Source organism: Musca domestica, unplaced genomic scaffold, assembly GCF_030504385.1.
Source record: "Musca domestica strain aabys unplaced genomic scaffold, Musca_domestica.polishedcontigs.V.1.1 17, whole genome shotgun sequence".
NCBI lineage: Eukaryota > Metazoa > Arthropoda > Insecta > Diptera > Muscidae > Musca > Musca domestica.
The window spans coordinates 12837789-12857555 of record NW_026712230.1 but is presented as its reverse complement, the minus strand read 5'-3'; the positions used below and the strand labels follow the sequence as shown (position 1 = coordinate 12857555).

At 35.7% G+C, this 19767-nt stretch overlaps 1 protein-coding gene across 1 annotated transcript; it reads right to left on the bottom strand.

Moving 5' to 3' along the window:
- Positions 1-12819: 12819 nt before the first annotated feature.
- On the bottom strand, positions 12820-16270 carry LOC101894325 (hairy/enhancer-of-split related with YRPW motif protein). The gene is made up of 3 exons (XM_020036196.2): positions 15825-16270; positions 15483-15697; positions 12820-13968 (listed from the first exon to the last, which is right to left on the bottom strand). Exons 1-3 carry the CDS (start codon positions 16010-16012, stop codon positions 12986-12988), a joined length of 1386 nt encoding a protein of 461 aa, XP_019891755.2. The 5' UTR covers positions 16013-16270; the 3' UTR covers positions 12820-12985.
- Positions 16271-19767: the final 3497 nt, after the last annotated feature.

Here is a 19767-nt window from a genome sequence, read left to right as displayed (position 1 = left end):
GGAATTCGAGCGTGATGGAGTGATTTCTGTATATTTGAATGGAAAACCACATGTGGCTATCGTTACAGCACTCCAGCATTTAAATGTGAATAAATCTTTTCTGTCTCATACCATCGCTCGTTACCGTGATACTGGTAGCGTATCCCAACGTCAAGGAAGTGGACAGAAGAAAACAGCAACATCAGCAGAAATAGTTCAAAAAGTAAAGAAGCGACTTGATCGAAACACGCGTCGCAGTGGCCAAAAAATGGCTCGTGATTTGAACATATCGCAATATTCCATTCAGCATATATTGAAAATGAGCTCGAGGTAAACCCATTGAAATTCCAAAAAGTGCAACAACTTACACCGCAACAGAAAGAAAATAGTCTGAAAAGAGGTAAAGAGTTGCTTCGCTTGGCCGAAAGTTGTGAAATGCTGAATATGGTTTTCTCCGATGAGAAAACATTGGTTGTCCGTTCGCATTAAGCGACAGTGACATCAGAATAAATGCCGAATATTATCGCGAAAATATTCTGGAGAGTGTATTAAAGCCTTGGGCACTCAAACATTTTGGCCGCAGACCTTGGACATTCCAACAGGACTCTGCACCATCGGTTACAAAGTGAGGTCCCTCGCTTCATTTCCAGCGCACAATGGCCATAGTTATTGTGTATAAGTATTTTTCTGGATTATTTTGGAAAGCAAGTTTGGCACTAAAAATACCAAAGTATCGATCACCTCAAGCAAGCGCTTCACCGGGAATGGGCCGCAGAGCTACATTCGGGCAGTGTGTGATGGTTTCATTGGCCGTTTGAAGGCCATAATTCGTGGCAAAGGTGACCAATTCGAACAAATCTAAACTTATCTAAAAATGGATGCTATTTCCGACATTTTTTGCTTTAATTCAATAAAATTAAAAAAAAAATTAATTATATCTAAATCTTAGCCGATCTCGATAAAATTTGCCAAAGGTATTTCCGAGCTCTATAAGATATCTGGTACCAAACATCATTGTTGTCGAATGCATATTTCGAATGTGAGGGACTTAAAGATCAAATCGTGTGAAACATATATATAGGAGCTACAGCTAAATCTGAATCAATATTCTCCAAATTTGATGTACTTGCTTCTAGACTAAATTCGGTCGGATGTACCATAATTCAGGTCATATCCTGAAATCGGTTGAATATATATATGGGATCTATATCTAAATTTGAACCGATTTTGGTAAAATTTAGCAGAGGTATTTCTGGGCTATATCTGATATCTGGTACCAAATATCTTTCTTGGGGAGTGCATATTACGAATGTGAGGGAATTAAACACCAATTCGGATGAAACCTTTTGCTAGAGCAAAAGGTGATGTACTTGCTTCTAGACTGAATTCTGCCCGATGTGCAAAAATTCAGGACATTCGGACTGATATTGGCCATTTGGTGCACAATTAACCCAGTTGAAGATATATATGGAAGCTATATCAAAATTTGAACTGATTCTCAGCAATTTCAATAGGGTTCATCCATGGAAAATTTCATCTAAATCGGATAATAAATGTGACCTGCATTTTGTTCACAAGAATACATGAACAGATGGGCAGATGGACTGACATGCCTAAATCGACTCAGAAAGTGATTCTAAGTCTGAAGTCTAGCTCGCTTCCATCTCCATTTTACAAACAAATTCACAAAGACATAATATGTAGCTTTGGGCTATGTGGTATCGGGTATAAACATTTATTGACACTCAGTACGCATTATCAAGCGGCGATTATAGGTAACGAGATAGCGAACTCTCTCGCCAAATCAGACGGGGAATTAGCAACGGTACACTTGTATAATCAAAAGCCTCTAAATACATGGTCAACAACGCTCACATATCCCTATGGAACAATTAAGGCGTAGGGAAAGTCACAAAAATCTTATGGGGAGACTCCAATGAGGTAAAAGCGAAAAACCTTTTATTACTAGGTAAGAAAGAGATTGGTGCATTCTTATGGGTCAAATGGGTCTAGAAGCTCATTTGTAGAAGACAGGATGAGCATGCGGTTAAGATGATGAGACGTTGGAGAATTTTTACAAATATAATGTCCCAATTCTTGGGAAGGAAATTCATACCTGTCCTAAATCAGATCATGGCAAATTCAATGAAACTGGTAAGAAATTTTTTTGAGACAACTGAATTTCTGATATAAAAAAACTGTCTGTCTTCTTTCAATAAGTTTGGTCCACAGCGCACAACAGACCTATGCTAGCTTAAGTGTATGTGCACCAGGGCTGCAATTTTTGCCGATTTATCGACATTTTGACGAATTTTCACTTTGATATTGGGGAAATGCCGATTTTTGCCTCAAAAATGACGTTATTACTTTTAAGAAGCGTTTTGAGTAATTTCGTCAAACAGGACGTTATAAGAGATAATACTCTTTACTGACTTACTGACTTTATGGATACCACTTTTTATACCCTACAACACTATGTGTTGGGGGTATTATAAGTTTAATTGGGCCAGAATTTATGTAACACCTCGAAATATTGGTTTCCCATATAGGAAAGTATATATGGATCTTCCTAGCTCGCCGAGCTGAGTGGATCTAGCTATGTATGTCCGACCGTCCGTCTGTCCATGTTAATTTGTAATCACTCTACAGGTCGCAATTATGGCCCGATCTTCACGAAATTTAGTATGGAGGTGGGGTTAATGTCAGAATAGAACCCTATTTCTTTTGGAGATGATCGCCAAATGTTTAGAGGTTGAAATGGACCAAATACTGAAAAAATGTCGGATTTTGCAGTTGCTATACAGGTCGCATTTATAGACCAATCGACGCGGAATTTCGCATGTAGCTAGAGGTTAGGGCGGGGAAGAAGCCTACCAATTTGGGTGGTCATCGGATTATATTTAACGGGTAAAATAAACCATATCTTTTGTATTGGAAATACAAATTTTTCATTAAACCACGAATATTTTAAATCCCGGCGAAATCACAAAGCCATGACAGGGTTACTTCTGATCTTTACCTTGATGTTAACATCCAACAAATCGGATATATAGCAAAATATGTGCGATATACATGCCTATCAAAGAAGATATGCTTGAAAGATCTCATATGTCGAGAACGGCTGAACTGATTTCGACAGTTCTCATTAATTCAGAATGTCCTCTTGACAGAAAAGAAAAAACGCCTAAAAATCTCATAAAAATATCTCTCTAAAGATGAAAATATTGATTTTGTAAATTTTCTCATATTTTTTCAATTTTGTCATATTTTTGGCATATTTTCATTTTGAATTTAACATTTGGTAATATTTCTACAGCTAACAAAACTAAGTAGTTAGGATATCAGGATATCATGTACAGATCGCATTTATGACCCGATCCTTACGAAATTTTGCATGGGAATAAGATAAGGATCAGAATAGAAACCTACTTTTTTTGGAGATTATCGCCATATATTAAGGGGTTGAAATGGACCAAAAAACTGCAAAATTGTCAGCAGGTCGTAATTATCGCCCGATCCTCAGACACATTTGAAGGGGGGTTACCGGACATTGCAAAAGCCAAGCAGTTTTGGATGGCCATCCAAAAATATTCAATGTGTGAAGGATACTTTCGAGTATCTCGCCTATATGAACTGTATCGTTTATTATAGTGTTGTAGGGTATTCAACGGTCGGCCCCGCTCGACAGTAGCCTTTCCTTACTTGTTTTAGAATATGATGAAATATATATTTTTTTCCAAATTCAAAAACAAAATAGTTGCACTTACACTTTTTTATATAGAACTTGCAAATCAAATATTGAAACTCTCTGATATTAATTTAAATTTATTTGAATGTTTTAAGATTATTGACCCTGAAAGATTAATATAGAAGGTAAATAATTATTTATTAGATATTTTTAAAATTTTTCCTTCTTTTAGAAAAAAGGAAAATATTTAAAATACAAGTTTAGGTACAATAGCTTACTCAAAATGTGTAATGAAAGCATGTACTAATTGTGACGTAATTAGAGTTCAGCAGAAAAAATTACCATATACAGACATAACTACCAGATAAACTATCAAAAAAAGTATTAAACAAGTAAGCAAAGGCTACAGTCAGGCGGGGCCGACAGTTGAATACCCTACAACACTATAATAAACGATACAGTTTATATAGGCGAGAAACTCGAAAGAATTCCACAAGATATTGTGACAAATAATAAAAGAAAACCATCAGGTTTCGTTCTCTAATTTTCAAATAATAGCAACTTAAACTAATTTGCTCATTTCCAATTTATTGGTAGATGTTTCACGTAAATGGTCTTCCTAGATCTGGAACCAATATTTCCCAAAGACCTATAATCTCTCAGAAGTGGCAAAAGATTAACATTTATTATTGGTTTTTGACTGAAACGCATCTATATGAGATACAGACATTTGACTATATTCTTCAACGAAATCAGCGTTAACGAAATAGTCAGAAGTGCGTCTTTCCTGTATTTGTGAATTCTCCAAAAAGTCACTGGAATGGACATTTTCGTATTTTGTCTACAAAAGTTGGGAAACTATTTCACACATTGAATATGGATGGCCATCCAAAACTGCTTGGCTTTTGCAATGTCCGGTAACCCCCATTCAAATGTGCGTGAGGTGATAATTACGACCTGCTGACAATTTTGCAGTTTTTTGGTCCATTTCAACCCCTAAATATATGACGATCATCTCCAAAAAGAGTAGGCTTCTACTCTGACCCTCATCTTATCCCCATGCAAAATTTCGTAAGGATCGGGCCATAAATGCGATCTGTATATGATATCCTGATATCCTAAATACTTAGTTATGTTAGCTGCAGAAATATTACCAAATGTTTAATTCAAAATGAAAATATGCCAAAAATATGACAAAATTGAAAAAATATGAGAAAATGTTACAAAATCAATATTTTCATCTTTAGAGAGACATTTTTATGCGATTTTTTTAGGCGTTTTTTCTTTCCTGCCAAGAGGCTATTCTGAATTAATGAGAACTGTCGAAATCAGTTCAGCCGTTCTCGACACATAAGAGATCTTTCAAGCATATCTTCTTTGATAGACAAATATATCGCACATATTTTGCTATATATCCGATTTGTTGGATGTTAACATCAATGTAAAGATCAGAATTAACCTTGTCATGGCTTTGTGATTTCGCCGGGATTTAAAATATTCGCGGTTTAATGAAAAATTTTGAATTTTTTCAACACAAAAGATATGGTCTATTTTACCCGCTAAATATTATCCGATGACCACCCAAATTGGTAGGCTTCTTCCCCGCCCTAAACTCTAGCTACATGCTTCCGAGTCGATTGGTCTATAATTGCGACCTGTATAGCTACTGCAACATCCGACATTTTTTCAGTATTTGGTCCATTTCAACACCTAAACATTTGGCGATCATCTCCAATAGGTTTCTATTCTGACCCTAACCCCACCTTCGTGCAAAATTTCGTTAGGATCGGACCATAATTGCGACCTGTAGAGTGATTACAAATTAACATGGACAGACGGACAGACGGACGGACGGACATACATAGCTAGATCGACTCAGCTCGGCGAGCTAGGAAGATCCATATATACTTTCCTATTTGGGAAACCAATATTTCGAGGTGTTACATAAATTCTGGCCCAATCAAACTTATAATACCCCCAACACATAGTGTTGTAGGGTATAAAAAGCAGAAAGGTTCGTCCGGGCCAAAGCTTTTATACCCTCCACCATTTGGAAGAAACTTGAAAATTTTCAAAAAAATTCCGTAAGAAAATGTCGTAATATGGGGGCTATATGAAGACGTGATCCTGCATAAGTAATTTGTGTCATAGGCTGTAGTAACTGTTCCAAACTTTATATACGAAATTTGAAAGAATTCCGGTAATTAACGTCGCAAAAATCATCAAAATACCGAATATCGGAAGGAACCATTATATAGGATATATATGATATCGTGGACCTATATAGACAATTCTCTTCCGGGAGGTGCTGTTTTATGGGGGATATACGATATATTGGACCTATATAGACAATTCTCCTTCAGTGGCCAAAGAACTCCTTGTATACATATTCAGACAATTCCATGGTAACGTTATATGGGTGCTATAGGATATCATAGACCGATATAGCCGATCTTCGAACTTGACCTGTCTGCAGACAAAAGACAGATCTGTGTAAATTTTAGCTTCTTTCTTAATTCGTTTTGACTGTAGCGTGCTGTCAACAGACAGACTAAGTCGTCTTATAATTTTACGCTGATCAAGAAAATATACTTTGTTTGGGTCTAAAATTATTATTTCGATGAGTTACAAATTGAATGATTATTTCAATTATTCCGCTTTTTTCTGGAAAAAGTGGCGATTATTTTTGAAATTTTGCTAGCAGATGTGCACCAGGACATGTGGCGATTTTTTGCCCTTCTTTTTAACGTAACCTAACCATCTTATTATAATCAATCGATATTGTGAAATAGATATTAAACGGGTTCAAAAGATTTTTGCGCCAAAAAACCCGTAAATGTATTGATGAATGTATATATGAACATGTGTGTCTATTACCCTTAAAAAAAATCCCCTTACAGCCGAAGCTGGTCACACGTGCATTTCTTTCGTTACCTCATTACTTTTGAAAACATATAATGCATAATACCTCTAATTGTCATATTGTTTTAAGGCAAATCTCCACGTCTAGTATGAGTTAATATTCAAAAAAATTAATACAGAACTCATTCTCGATTGGCATTCGTAGTGTGCGTGTCCAGTTTTGTTAAACTAACTCATTATCTAACTTCTGCTGGTTGTCCACAAAACTCAAATATGAACACTTGCATCCTAGCTGGTTTTCTTTATTAGGGGAAGGCAAGGAAATACCAACAAAAGGATTAACACACCAAAAAAACCCCAGTGGTCAGTGAGTGGTGTTCACGGGAAATGCTTTATGAGTTGGCATTTACTTCTGCAGTGGTCAGTTACGAAAATTTTATAATTTCCAATTATATTTCCTTGTTTAGCGTAAAAGTGTGTTACTGTTTTGCTGTCTGTCGCATTGTCTGCCTGTCGATTTGTATAAATTTACATAAATAATTAAATACGCGAAAAACTTGCTCTTGTTCGCCACTGTTTTTTTTTTTCGTTTCACGTTTCTTTCCTTACGTTTATTTATGTTAATTAGTTTTTTTTTCCAGAATATGCATACCTTTGTTGCGTTTGTGTGTGTTTTAGCTCACAACTAAGGTGCAACAATTTACACTTGGCTGCTGTGTTCTAAACTGACCACATCTTAACCCTTAAAATGTGTATTTTTTTTTTTTTTTTGAGACTCAACGGGGGGTGTACTTTTCAACTGTGACTGGATTTAATCTGTCTACTGAAAATTTCCGGTGGTTGGTCTATGCTATTAATTTTATTAGTTTCTACTCCATACGTTTTAGCGTTTTTTTATTGTTATAAATTATTTATAAATTAATGCATATTTTGTTAGTTTCTGCACCAAAAAATATTAAATGTTTGGAAAAAATTTTTTTTATCATAACTCAACACCTGTTAATAAAAAATTACAGTATGTAAGGGCGCGTTTGTGTGTATAAAGGCTATAGGAGGATCTGATGCTCAAATACGTCTGTAAGATTATTGTTCATAGCAGAAAACAAATGGCTGAAATCTTAAATCTTGACATTTTTTACGAGGGCCACTCTTAGTTTGTAGGCGTGTGATAAGTCTTGGTTTTTGGAAATTCCCACTAAAAGGGTACGAAAAGTAATATAATATACTAAAAATAGAATACTTTGGTACTAAAGTTAATAAATGGTACCATTTGGTATTATGTGAATGGATAGAGGTAAAACCTAAAAATTTGGTATGAGAATGAGTATGAGGTTGGAAAGTAAGTTTGACATATGAAGATGGTTTTGAAAATGTGTACTAAGTGTGAAAACCGTACTAAATTTGGAACAGTTTGGATTAAGGTGAACGTCTGAAGCTGGAATTTTGAAATTTTTCTGTTGGTGTCCTTTTGGTGGTAGGTTTGTGACAGTGAGGTGGTTTTGGAAATATGTGCTAAATAGTACTATAATATGTGTACTTTATATGTATGAAAAGTACTAAATGGTAACATATTTGGCATTGGGTGAAGGGATAGAGGTAAAATTCTAAAATTTGATTTAGCGTTCCATATTTGTATGAAAAATACAAGAATAGGAAAAGTACAATGGTACAGGAATCCTTAAATTCGATATTGAGGTCTCTGTTGGTGTCTGGGATAGCGATATAGATGGGGTTTTGGAAATAGGTACTATAACTGTATGAAAAGTACTAAGTGGTACTAAACTGGATATGGATATGATATGGATGTCATTGTTTGGGGCCTGTAATTGACAGAAGTAACTGGAACGTGGTAAAAAACACAAAATGTGCCGTTGGGTGTTGGGAAGTGGATGGAATTCGGGAATTTGGTATCGCGGTCACTGTTGGTGTAGGAGGGGAGAAGGAGGTGGTTTCAGTAATGCGTACTGTAATTGTACGAAAAGTACTAAATAGTGCTAAATTTGGTTGTGCCTGTGGTTGAGAGAAGGGGATTGCTTTGAAAATGTGTACTTTAACTGTACGAAAAAACTTAATACAGGGATGGAATCCGGGAATTTGGTATCGAGGTCACTGTTGATGTATAGGATGGTGAGAGAAGGAGGTGGTTTTGGACATGTGTAGTATAACTACAGAAAGAATGTTAATAAATTTGGGATTGGGTCTTAGGATAGAGTTGAAGTTTTGAAATTTGATATTGAGGCCAATGTTAGTGTATAGTTTTGAGCGCAGAAGGTGGATTTGGAAATGCGTACTATGATTTTTCGAAAAATACTACATATGAGAATGAATAGAGCTCGAACCCTGAAATTTAATATTGAGGTCACTCCTGGTTTCCGGCTTCAACAGCTCATATACGTTTCGTGTTTTGTTTCACTGTCAATTTTGGCATTAAATTTTGTTATTGCCGAATATGCAAGAACATGACTTGCACGATATGTGGTTTCAAAACGACAGGCTACACAATACGCGTAACAAGAGACTCATTTAAAGGCGAGTTCAGTGATCATTTTTGGTCTGTCCCTGAACAGCAAGAATGTAAAAGTGTTTACTACGACTTTCGATTTATGATATCGGAAAAAATTCAAAACTAGTAGATTCTTGCAGATTCTAGAACAGAGCCTTCATTTCAATTTCGGTATCGGTCAATTTGCCGCCTATATCGTGCGATTGAACGCCTTTAGACTATTTTTGTGGGGCTATGTTAAAGGTCATTTCTAATCAGAAGATTCTACGTATTGGAAGACAGCTGATATAAGCGGATAGACCATCTCGGTCAACATTTGCATTAAATAATCTTCAAACATTAAATTATATGGTTCGTACTATCAATTCAATTCAATTAACTATTTTATGTAGTTTTCATGTATTTTATGTGTTTCTTCTATAGCTCGTAACAAATCAACTTTTGAGATAAGGCGATATTTTTGATGTTCGATTTTGGTACAAAATTCTTATTGAGCGATCGGAAAGATACTTTGGTATGAGGTGGGCTCTTGGGGGATATAAGGCGGGGTGTTTGAAAATTTCTTCTTTATGCTACGGTTAAGAGCAAGAAGTGAAGTGATATCATGCACTCTATAGCAATGTTAGTTGGTATAAACTATAAACTATGTTATATGAATCCGTCAAATTTTGTTAAAATAGATTTATAATAGGACTAGCTGGCCCGGTCCGCGTTGCCGGCCCGTACTTTTAGTCTTTAAAGCATAATAAATCACAGATCTGGCTTATGTAGGCGGCACAATTTTGATTATAAGTAATGACTTGATTATGAGTAATGACTCCATGACTAAATATAAATTAATATTTATGGCAAAAATTATAATTACCGTCGGTTTTATATATTTTGAATAGCCTGATCTTATTTTTCAGCTATAGCCTTTAATTTGAGTGTTAAATACTTATATGATAAAGAAAAATCTATAATAGCCCCATGTGAAAATTCAGCTCATTTTTTGGTATTGTAAAAAGCATTCAAATGAGCTATAAATTAAAATTTGTATTTCCAACGTTTAAATAAAGTTCCAATAAAGTTACTTTATAATTTCGTATTTTTTCATGTTTCTGCCACAATTTCCGACTGAATGGCTCCCAGATTGACATTTCGGAGCTTATTTCACATCCCAAATCAACGTTCCCAATCAATATTCTCTTGGGGGTACAAATCAATAGAATGCCAAATTTTCTTTTCTGACCACACATTGGTTGGGAAACTGGACTTGGGGGTATACTAATGTGGGGACTATACTTAAATAAATGCCTATGTGGATAATTATCTGTAAGATGATTTTCTACCCCAGGTAGCCTCAAGACTAAGATGCGACCTTTTACGAGAAATAAAAATTTTGTAAGAAGACGTTTTCTTCCCCCTTAGAAACAAAGATGTCAAATAAGGGCCAAAAAATGAAAAAAGTGGCCAAGACCCCGAAAATACCTTAAATCATATGATGGTGATACCAAAACGTGATCATTTTTTGCAAAGATGGTTTCTTCTTAAATTATGAACATAAGCCAAAATTAGTACGAAAAATATGGTTAAAATGTAGAATATACTTGAAATCGGGTTGTTCCGTAATCGGGGGTTATGACCCATATCATGACCTGCCAAAGCGATTAAAGGTATCTTGAATGTTTAGGAAGAATTTCTATTTTGCGTCCTTTATAGTCGGTATTTGACTGATTGTCATATGGCCGGCACTTGAGTTATGGTGGCCAACCAAAGGTGCACACGATCCTTTGGTTTTCTAATCGAAGAAAACCAAATTCGACAGTTCACCACTTTCGGCCAAGCGAAGCAACTCTTTAGCTCTTTTAAGCCTATTTTATTTCTGTTGTTGTGTTAGATCTTGCCCTTTTTGGAATTCCAATGGCTTTACCTCGAGCGCATTTTTCAATATATGCTGAATGGAATATTGCGATATGTTCAAATCACGAGCCATTTTTTGGCCACTGCGACGCGGGTCAAGTCGCTTCTTTACTTTTCGAGACATTTCTGCTGATGTTGCTGTTTTCTTCCGTACACTTCCTTGACGTCGGGCTACGCTACCAGTATCACGGTAACGAGCGTTGGTACGAGACACAAAAGATTTATTAACATTTAAATGCTAGAGTGCTCTAACGATAGCCACTTGTGGTTTTCCAGCCAAATATAAAGAAATCACACTATCACGCGATCATTCCATCACAAATAACTTTTTTCCTGGAAAATTCTCACCAAAATGCGTTTTGTACGCTTGTACACAACATAATGAGCTGCCACTGGAATAATTTTAACAGCTGTCGGACGAATGGCTTTGAAATGACAGAAGTCTGAATTTGGTTGTAGTTTTTTCATCTCACCCTGTATTGGCGGTTAAATGGACATTTTCGTAATTTTTAACGATAACCATACAAATTTTTGCCTAGCCCTAAACCCATTCAAAATTGCGGGTCGACTGTCATTTCATTGGTCCATTTCAATCCCCAAATATTTTGGAGATCATTTTTAAAAATTTAACCCCACCTCTATGCAAAATTTCTATAGCATTTTGGACCAATAGTTCGAGGTGTCACATGATTGTTGGCCCAAATAAACTTATAATACCACCAACACATAGAGTTGTAGCGTATCAATACAAGAAAAAAAATTTAATGTTATCTTCTTTTATTTGAAAAATTGTTTCTTCTTTGTATAAAAAATATGTTATATATAATATCGTAGTTTTTTTATAAATACTTTTTTATTCTTAAACAATAAATGACTTAGATTTGTTTGGGTTTAAAATTTTTAAAATTCATTATCTTATCACTAAATGTTTAAGTTTTTAATTATTTACAAGTTTCTTGTTTTTAAATAAATAAATAAATATGGAATGTTTTACAAAAATATTTTAGCAAGAAATATATATATAAAAATATTTTCAATTTTTGTTTTCTTATTTTAAATGTTTAACTATCACAAATTGTGGGGGTTTGTTTTTTTAATACATTTTCTTTGGTCTTTGTTGTGGGGTTTTCTTTGTTTATTTTAAGTGCCGAGTGTTAATAAATGTATGAGGTTGAATTTTGTACTTAGATTATTTCTGGGCACTTCAAAGCTATCATTGCCGTTGATAAATTTTATTTTATGGGTCATGATCTTTTAAAACTTTTACTGTAGACATGTCCATTTCTAATTTAATTATAGGATTGCTTGGAGAACTTGAAAAATTTTCTGATTTTATTCGGATTGGATTGTTTTAGGATTAGGATTGTTTCTTTTTTCAAAAACTCAGTAGTTCAAATTTCATTCATCGTGGCATAAATTATTCTATTTATTTTAACGCTTCTTGGGAGCTTTTGAACTTGTATTCGTATTTTTCTCAAGTTTATGTTAAGAGTTCACAGAAAATTTTTCAAATATAGTTTTTAAATATTTTTGAATAAAAAAAATATGTTTTTTTGTAGTCCTGTAATAAACACTTTTGGTCCTTCGATCTATTGATCGGGTTGAAAAGCTTTAAATCCGCACTTCTTGAATCGCAAGAGAGAGCTTTGAAACAAGTTTAGATACGTCTTTTGGGGTTTTAAGTTTTTTTGATAGTAGAAGAGCTTTTGTAGTTAGATAGATGTAGTTGTAGTTAGATATTTTCTTCCCTTTGTCCTCGATGTATTTATACAGCTTTTGGTCCTTCAAGGTGTTGCATAAATTTATAAAGCTTTCTTGGAAATAAAATTGTTCTTTCGTTGTTTCTAAGGAAACTGCTTCCCCTCTCTTAATTTATCTCTCTCTCTTTCTCTCTTAGGCCTCCCAATGTAGTTTTTTTCTCTCGGTATTTCGGTTTCCTGTATGCTGTTTCTTCTTATAGTGATTGATTTGTCAGACAATGATATGTCAAATCCGGGAATTTTTAGACCATTCCCTTTGACGTCATTCCATTTCTCTCACACTCTCTTTCCCTAGTAAGCCATTTCGGCACCCCATGGCCGATAGGGTTTTGAACCATTGGCTGTGACATAAACACCAGTCTGATGATTATATTCCTGGGCCACACTGACCGGATATTGGGGTGGCATGGCGGTATAACCCAATGCTGAGGCCGGAACGGCTGAGGGCACCTGACGATGCCCTGGATGGACATGGGCATTTGTTAATTCAATATATGTGGCACCTTGATGATCCTGATGAGCGGCAGCACTGTGATCATGGGAGTAGTGATGATGAGCGGTGGTTTGTTGTTGTTGTTGGGGTTGAGATTGTTGTGTTTGCTGGAGATGTGTTTCATGTGAGGTGGGTGTGATTTGGGGATGTGCTGCCACACTTTGTTGTTGTTGCTGCTGTTGAGTTTGCGATTGTTGTTGTGCTTGTTGCTGGCTCTGTGACTGTTGTTGCTGTTGCAGAGGTGAGGTCACTTGTCTTGATGTGTGATTTATCAAACCATGGCCATCTTGGGCGGAACCCACCGAATTGGAACGTACATTGTGTTGTTGCTGTTGTTGTTGCGAATGCATGGCATTGTTGGGTGATGAACTCAAGCTGGGATACTGATGCAGGGCCGAGGGTAAATTGGGCACATATGAGGAATTACTATGACTGGAGGTGTGAACTGTTGCAGACGAACTGCTTGTGGCCGAGGTATAAGCCTGATATGGAGCCACTCCACAGTTGGGTTGATATGACGAGGCAGCGGCGGCAGCTGCGGCACTGGGATGTACCGTCCATGGTGTGGCTCCCGGCGTGGCGGTGCAATTTTTCAACGACATTTCCCGTTGCTGAACAAAATATTGCAGGTGGGACATCAAACGCAGGCGTAGGGGATCCTGAATATCCATACCCTCGATGGTAACCAAATAACGAGCCACTTCGGCGGCACATTCACGAAAGCCAATAATGTGATAGTCCATGGCAAATCTTTGAGGATCATAGCCCAAGGCATCGGTTCCTGGAGAGCAAAAAGGAGATTGAAATGGGAAAATTTAATAACAAGTTCAACAATTATGTAAATCTGTTTAATGATGAGATTAAAGGAAATCAACATTCCCACGAACCAAAACCACCACCACCACCCCTTTTACCCTTATAATTAATTACCACACACATACAAACACAGAGAAATCTAATAGGATTTTTATGTCCCGTTAGTAAGCAAAATATAGGGGTGGCACGTGGTATGGGAATCTTTTTCGCCGAGGATATTTTCACACGGCAAAGCCAAGTGCATTTAGTGACTTCAATTCAATTTGGAGGGGTGGTAATGCTCAGTGGTGGTCATATCATAGTCATCATCCTTTGTCGCCCACCATTGTAAGCGTGAGATAATTGTTTGAATATTTGTTGTAATAATAACAACATCAACAACCAGTGTCAATTTAGTGCTTAAAGTGTGGGAATTGTTTTTCAGGTTATTTTTAGTTTGGTGGAAAAGTTAAGAGCTTCCTTTTGTTGTTTGTTTGAGTTTTTTTGTAGTGGAGGGAGGAATTGTCATGGGATTTGATAGGATTTTGGCGTGGGAATTTATTCTGATTGGAGTTTGAGGAGACAATTTTAGATTGATTAATGAGAATTAGCGAAAAATTGCTAATAATAACGTGGAAAATAAAAAATCCTTTAAAATTTTTAAATTGAAAAAGGAGAAATTTTTTGAAAAAATTAGAAAAGAAAACATTTTTTGAAAACTTTATATAAAATAAAAAAAAAAAAAATCCAGAAAAAGGTATTTTCCCGTGGAAAAACGAAAATTCCGATATTGAAAAAAAATTTTAATTGAAATTCCTCCACTGGGATAATTACTAAAAGCGATTTTTTTTTGTAATTAAAAAAAAACTATTTGAGAAACTGGAAATTTTTTTTTTTTAAATATTCCTTTTGAGAAAAATTTCCGATTTTGCAGAAAATGTTGGAAAATTTATTAAAAATGTTCAAAATAAAAAATGCATTTTTTTATTTTAAAATTAAGTGAGCATTTAAAAAAAATATTTCCCTTTGACCAAATTAAATTTAAACAAATAAAAATGTAAAAAAAATTAACCACTTGGCCACTTTTTTCAATTCCTTTTAAAATGTCACAGCTTGAATTAAAGTTTAATTTTTTTAAAGAAAATTTCCTTCTGAGGAAATTTTCGAACATTTCAGTAACAATTTTTACTTTCTTTAATTTCCGAAAAGATTTTCAATTAGATTTTTCTAAATATTTACAGTATTTCCACATATTGTTTGTAATCGGTCAAATTTCGGTTTTTTTTCAATAACAGGAAATTTTCTTGGGTTTCACATTGTTTAAAAATTGCACTGAGTTTTCATTTATTAAAATTTCAATTTAGTTTCAAATTTTTCTTGAGTTTTTTTCTATTTATTTTTCTAATTTTTTTATTTAAGTATTTTTTATTCCCTTTCGTAGACTGTTGATTTCATTAATCCTTTAATTATTTTTTTTTTCGTTTTTTCAAAAATATTTACCTTTGGCTTGTAAACTTTTCAAATGTTCCACTGTCAGCTGTAAAATTTCGGCCTTTTCCAATTTAGAGGAGCCCTGTTTCTCATAGGCTGAGGGCACCAAACGTTTGAGTTCACATAGCGAAGAGTTGATACGATCGCGGCGTTTTTTCTCAATAACACCACGACGCTTTTTGCGGCTCATCATTTGGCAACTGCTGCCATCGGCGGGGGAAATTCTAAAAAACAAAACAAAAGAAAATATTAATATTAGATTCCGTTTTCATAAGTCCTTCATCATAAAATTCCAATCAGAATATTTTTTTATTGTTTTTTTAAATCTCTTCTGAAAAAAAGAATACGTACTGTTCCTTGGACGACTCCTCGGAATATAAATCTTCACAATCACTTTCCGATATGGCCCGTTTAAGTGAGCCGGACTGTTGCTGTGGGGGTGGTACCCAGTGATTTTGCGGCGTAGTTGGCACTGCGGCGGCGCCATAACTCCAATGCAAGGCGGCATTATTATGATGCATATTGAGATTGTGATCCATTTTTAAGAATTTCCTTTTTTTTATCAAAAACTTTTTCAACTAAAAATTGTTTTTCTTTCAAACTTTCACTTCACTTTGTTGATGATATTTCAAAAATTTTGTTAAATTTATTTTTCAATATTTTTTTGTTTATAATTTTTGTTTAAAAAACAAATTCTTCTTCGTTGCGAATAGTTTGTTCTTCCGTTGTTTACCGGAGCTAGTTTAGAGCACGTGACTTATCGTGTGCAAGAACGACGTTCGACTGATTTTGAAACGCACGTCCAGCATGTGCCACAACTCAAACTCTAGCGAAGTTTCGGTCTGTGTTCCATGGCAATGCACCAATAAAATCAGAACTTATCGAAAACTACCCTCCTGAACTAAACAACCCCCCCAAATAAACAGCAAGGCAATGCAAGGTAATATGCTGCTAAGGGTTAAGATTCTATCATGATCTTTAGAGAGAGCGAGCGAGAGAGAGAGAGAAGGAACGCATGTGAGCAGGAAAGGGAAACAAGTTTAACACGGTGGTTTATTTAATGTCCTGGCGGCGGCAGCATTGCTCCAAACTATGTTTGTGGCCATAAACGAGCAATTATACAACTTATCATACTCATACAAGTGCATTTATGTTCTTCGTTTCAACTTCGGCTTTGTTCGTTGTCTACACACAAATACAACAATACTGTTTACATTGGACCTCAGCAAATTCTTTGTTTGGAAGCGTGCCTTGCTGCATCCCAATAGAGCGGCGCTTATCATTTGCATTGCATCATCGTGCGGCTTTTATCTCTCTTCAAGCTGAAATGACATTGTTGCACGTTTGCGCGTTTTGCCACTTGACAAAAATGTTTGTCAACAATTGTCGGCTTATAGGTGTTGTTCCTATGACCGCCAGAATTGCCATTGCCGCCGCCGCCGTCGTCGTCTGTTTTTATTGTAAATTTGTTAGATGCTTGTCGTCGCTGTTTTGTCCCAATGAATGAATGAATATGGAGCACGCGTTCCAAACTTATGCTGGTCGTGTGTGCCCCCAACAAGTGCATCACATGCCCGATGGGCGGTTTCATATTGAAATCTGTTGTAGGTCATTGGCCGTCATTGAAGGTGTCTTGGATAGGCCGACGCATGCCGCCATCACACCGCCTGTCTACCGCCTGTGGCGCCCAATGTTTATTTACCCTTTGATATGTAGGTCAGAATTGCCGATGGAACAGGTGATTTTCTTTTTGGCTCAAAAGTCAATCAGAAATTAGGTGTTGGGGAAGGCTATGGCTGTCGTTACGTCTGGATTGGAATTAATTGGCGTTAGTTAATTGTCTACGGATTGCAAGCCATTGCTGTTCATGGTTTGTAAAAAGATCAAAAATGAAGGAAAGGTGTATATTTCGTATAAATGTGACGAATGTCTACGATTTAGTTCAAAGCCTTTGTGGAGCATAGCTGATTGCTAACGGACGTGTCTATAGGTTGCAGATAGTAGTAAGAGCAAATATAATGAGTAGTTGCGAAATAAATAAGATCAAATGTAGTTATTTTCCCGACATCATTAGCGCCCAATGCAAGGAGACAAGGGACAAAAAAGCATATGGGCGAACGGTAAATTACTGTAGTCGATAGGGATCCTTCCATATCAGTACGAGTCTGAAGTTCGTTAGAAAATTTTCGAATTGGCATATCCTAACATGCCGTTAAGGGAAATATCGAAGAGAATGATTCTCAGTCTTTCTTTTTATCACACATTCGAAATGCCTTCCTCACTCTTATTCTAGCGGCATAAAAATAGAGTATACTCAAGTTCCTTTCTTAATCGCAGGAGTATTTCCGCTCGAATTCAAGCGAGCTTCTCTCTCAACTTGAAAAAAAGAAATCGAGTAGGGTAAGTGTGCCTAAGTTCGGCATGTCTCAGTAGTCGGCACTTTTTATTTTTAAGCCCAAATAAATGAAACTATTATAACTAAATGTATTTTGTTTACTTCAAATATATTGCCAGCTAACTTTGTGTACAATTTCGCTAAGAAAAGATGATTTATTCTAAAAAAATTAAATTTTTGTCTGTAAAGGTCCTCAACAATCCATATTCTTAAGAAAAGTACAATAAAGACGTCAAATCAGTGTAACTAAACAAAAATATTAAATTTTAATGAATTAATTTATTATTATTATTAATTATTATTACAAAAAAATTGGTATGCCGACTGTTGGAAAATGCCATACCGACAATTGACAAGGGGTGCCGACTACGGGCAAAAAAGCATTGTTTTAATAAAACTACAAATTTATGAAATTTAATAAAAAGTTATTAAAACTTTGTTTATTATTGCAAAAACTATAAAAAATTTCGAATCTGAATAAATTAACTTTGTAATAATTGAAAAGTTCCACTCAGAATGGTGAGCGATTAACAATGCGAAAATCCTAAAAGTGCCGACTACTGGTACACTTACCCTATACTCTATTTTATTTATATAACTCTAATAATAGCGAACAAGATTCACTCATTTTCGAGTGGCAGTAACATTTGCTTGAAATCGAGATGATACTAAGCAAGTTTAACACGTGAGTAAAAATGTGCAAATCTGAATACAGGGTGAGATAAAAAACTGCAACACAGTCAAACGCCATAATTTTTACATTTTTTTCAATTTTATTGAATGAAAGCAAAAAAGGTCGGAAATAGCATCAAATTTTAGAATAAGATTAGATTTATTCGAATTGGTCAACTTTGGCACGAATTTTGGCCTTCAAACGGACAATGAAATCGTCACACGCTGCACCAATGTTGCTCTGCGGTATTTTGGTCCATTGCCAGAAATAGTTCCATTTTAGTGCCAACGTGGCTTTCCAAAATACTTCAGACACAATAGTCCAACGAATTGGTATCCGGAGACTTTGGTGGCCATTGTGCGCTGAAAATGAAGCGAGGAACCTCATTTTGTACTGGTGGACAACGAATGTTTTCTTATCGGAGAAAACCGAATTCGGCAGTTCACCACTTTCGGCCAAGCGAAGCAACTCTTTAGCTCTTTTCCTTCTATTTTCTTTCTTTTGCAGTGTATGTTTTTGCTCTTTTTATACCCTCCACCATACTATGGAGGGTATATTAACTTTGTCATTCCGTTTGTAACTCCTCGAAATACTCATATCAGACCCAACAAAATATATATATTCTTGATCAGCGTAAAATTCTAAGTCGATTTAGCGATGTCCGTCTGTCTGTCTGTCTGTCTGTCCGTCTGTCTGTCTGTCTGTTGTAATCACGCTATCTTTCGAATGAATTGAGATAGGTGGCTAAAATTTTGCACACATGTTTATTTTTCCAGTAGGCAGGTTAAGTTCGTAAATGGCCCCCATATAACGGTACCTCCCTATATTCGGTATTTTGATGATTTTAGCGACATTATTCACGGGAATTGTTTCAAATTTGGTATTTGAAGTTCAAAATGGTTACTACACCCTAAGACGGAAAATTGTCTGTGCAGGTCCACGTCTTCATATAGCCCCCATATAACGGTACCTCCCTATATTCGGTATTTTGATGATTTTAGCAACATTATTCACCGGAATTGTTTAAAAATTGGTATTTGAAGTTCGTTATGGGAACTACAGTCTGTGACAGAAAATTGTCTGTGCGGGTCCAGGTCTTCGTATAGCCCCCATATAACGGTACCTCCCTATATTCGGTATTTTGATGATTTTAGCTACATTATTCACCGTTTATTTCAAGTTTCGAATTTGAATATGGTAATGGCTTATGACAAACAATGCCTATG

Bases quoted from the DNA above. Each gene is read 5' to 3' on its own strand.
- LOC101894325 (XM_020036196.2), bottom strand. From the start codon at position 16,012: ATGGATCACAATCTCAATATGCATCATAATAATGCCGCCTTGCATTGG. The intron at 15,698-15,824 runs GTACGTATTCTT...TTTGTTTTTTAG, and splicing joins GAGGAGTCGTCCAAGGAACA to AATTTCCCCCGCCGATGGCA. The intron at 13,969-15,482 runs GTAAATATTTTT...TTTGCTCTCCAG, and splicing joins GAAAAGTTTACAAGCCAAAG to GAACCGATGCCTTGGGCTAT.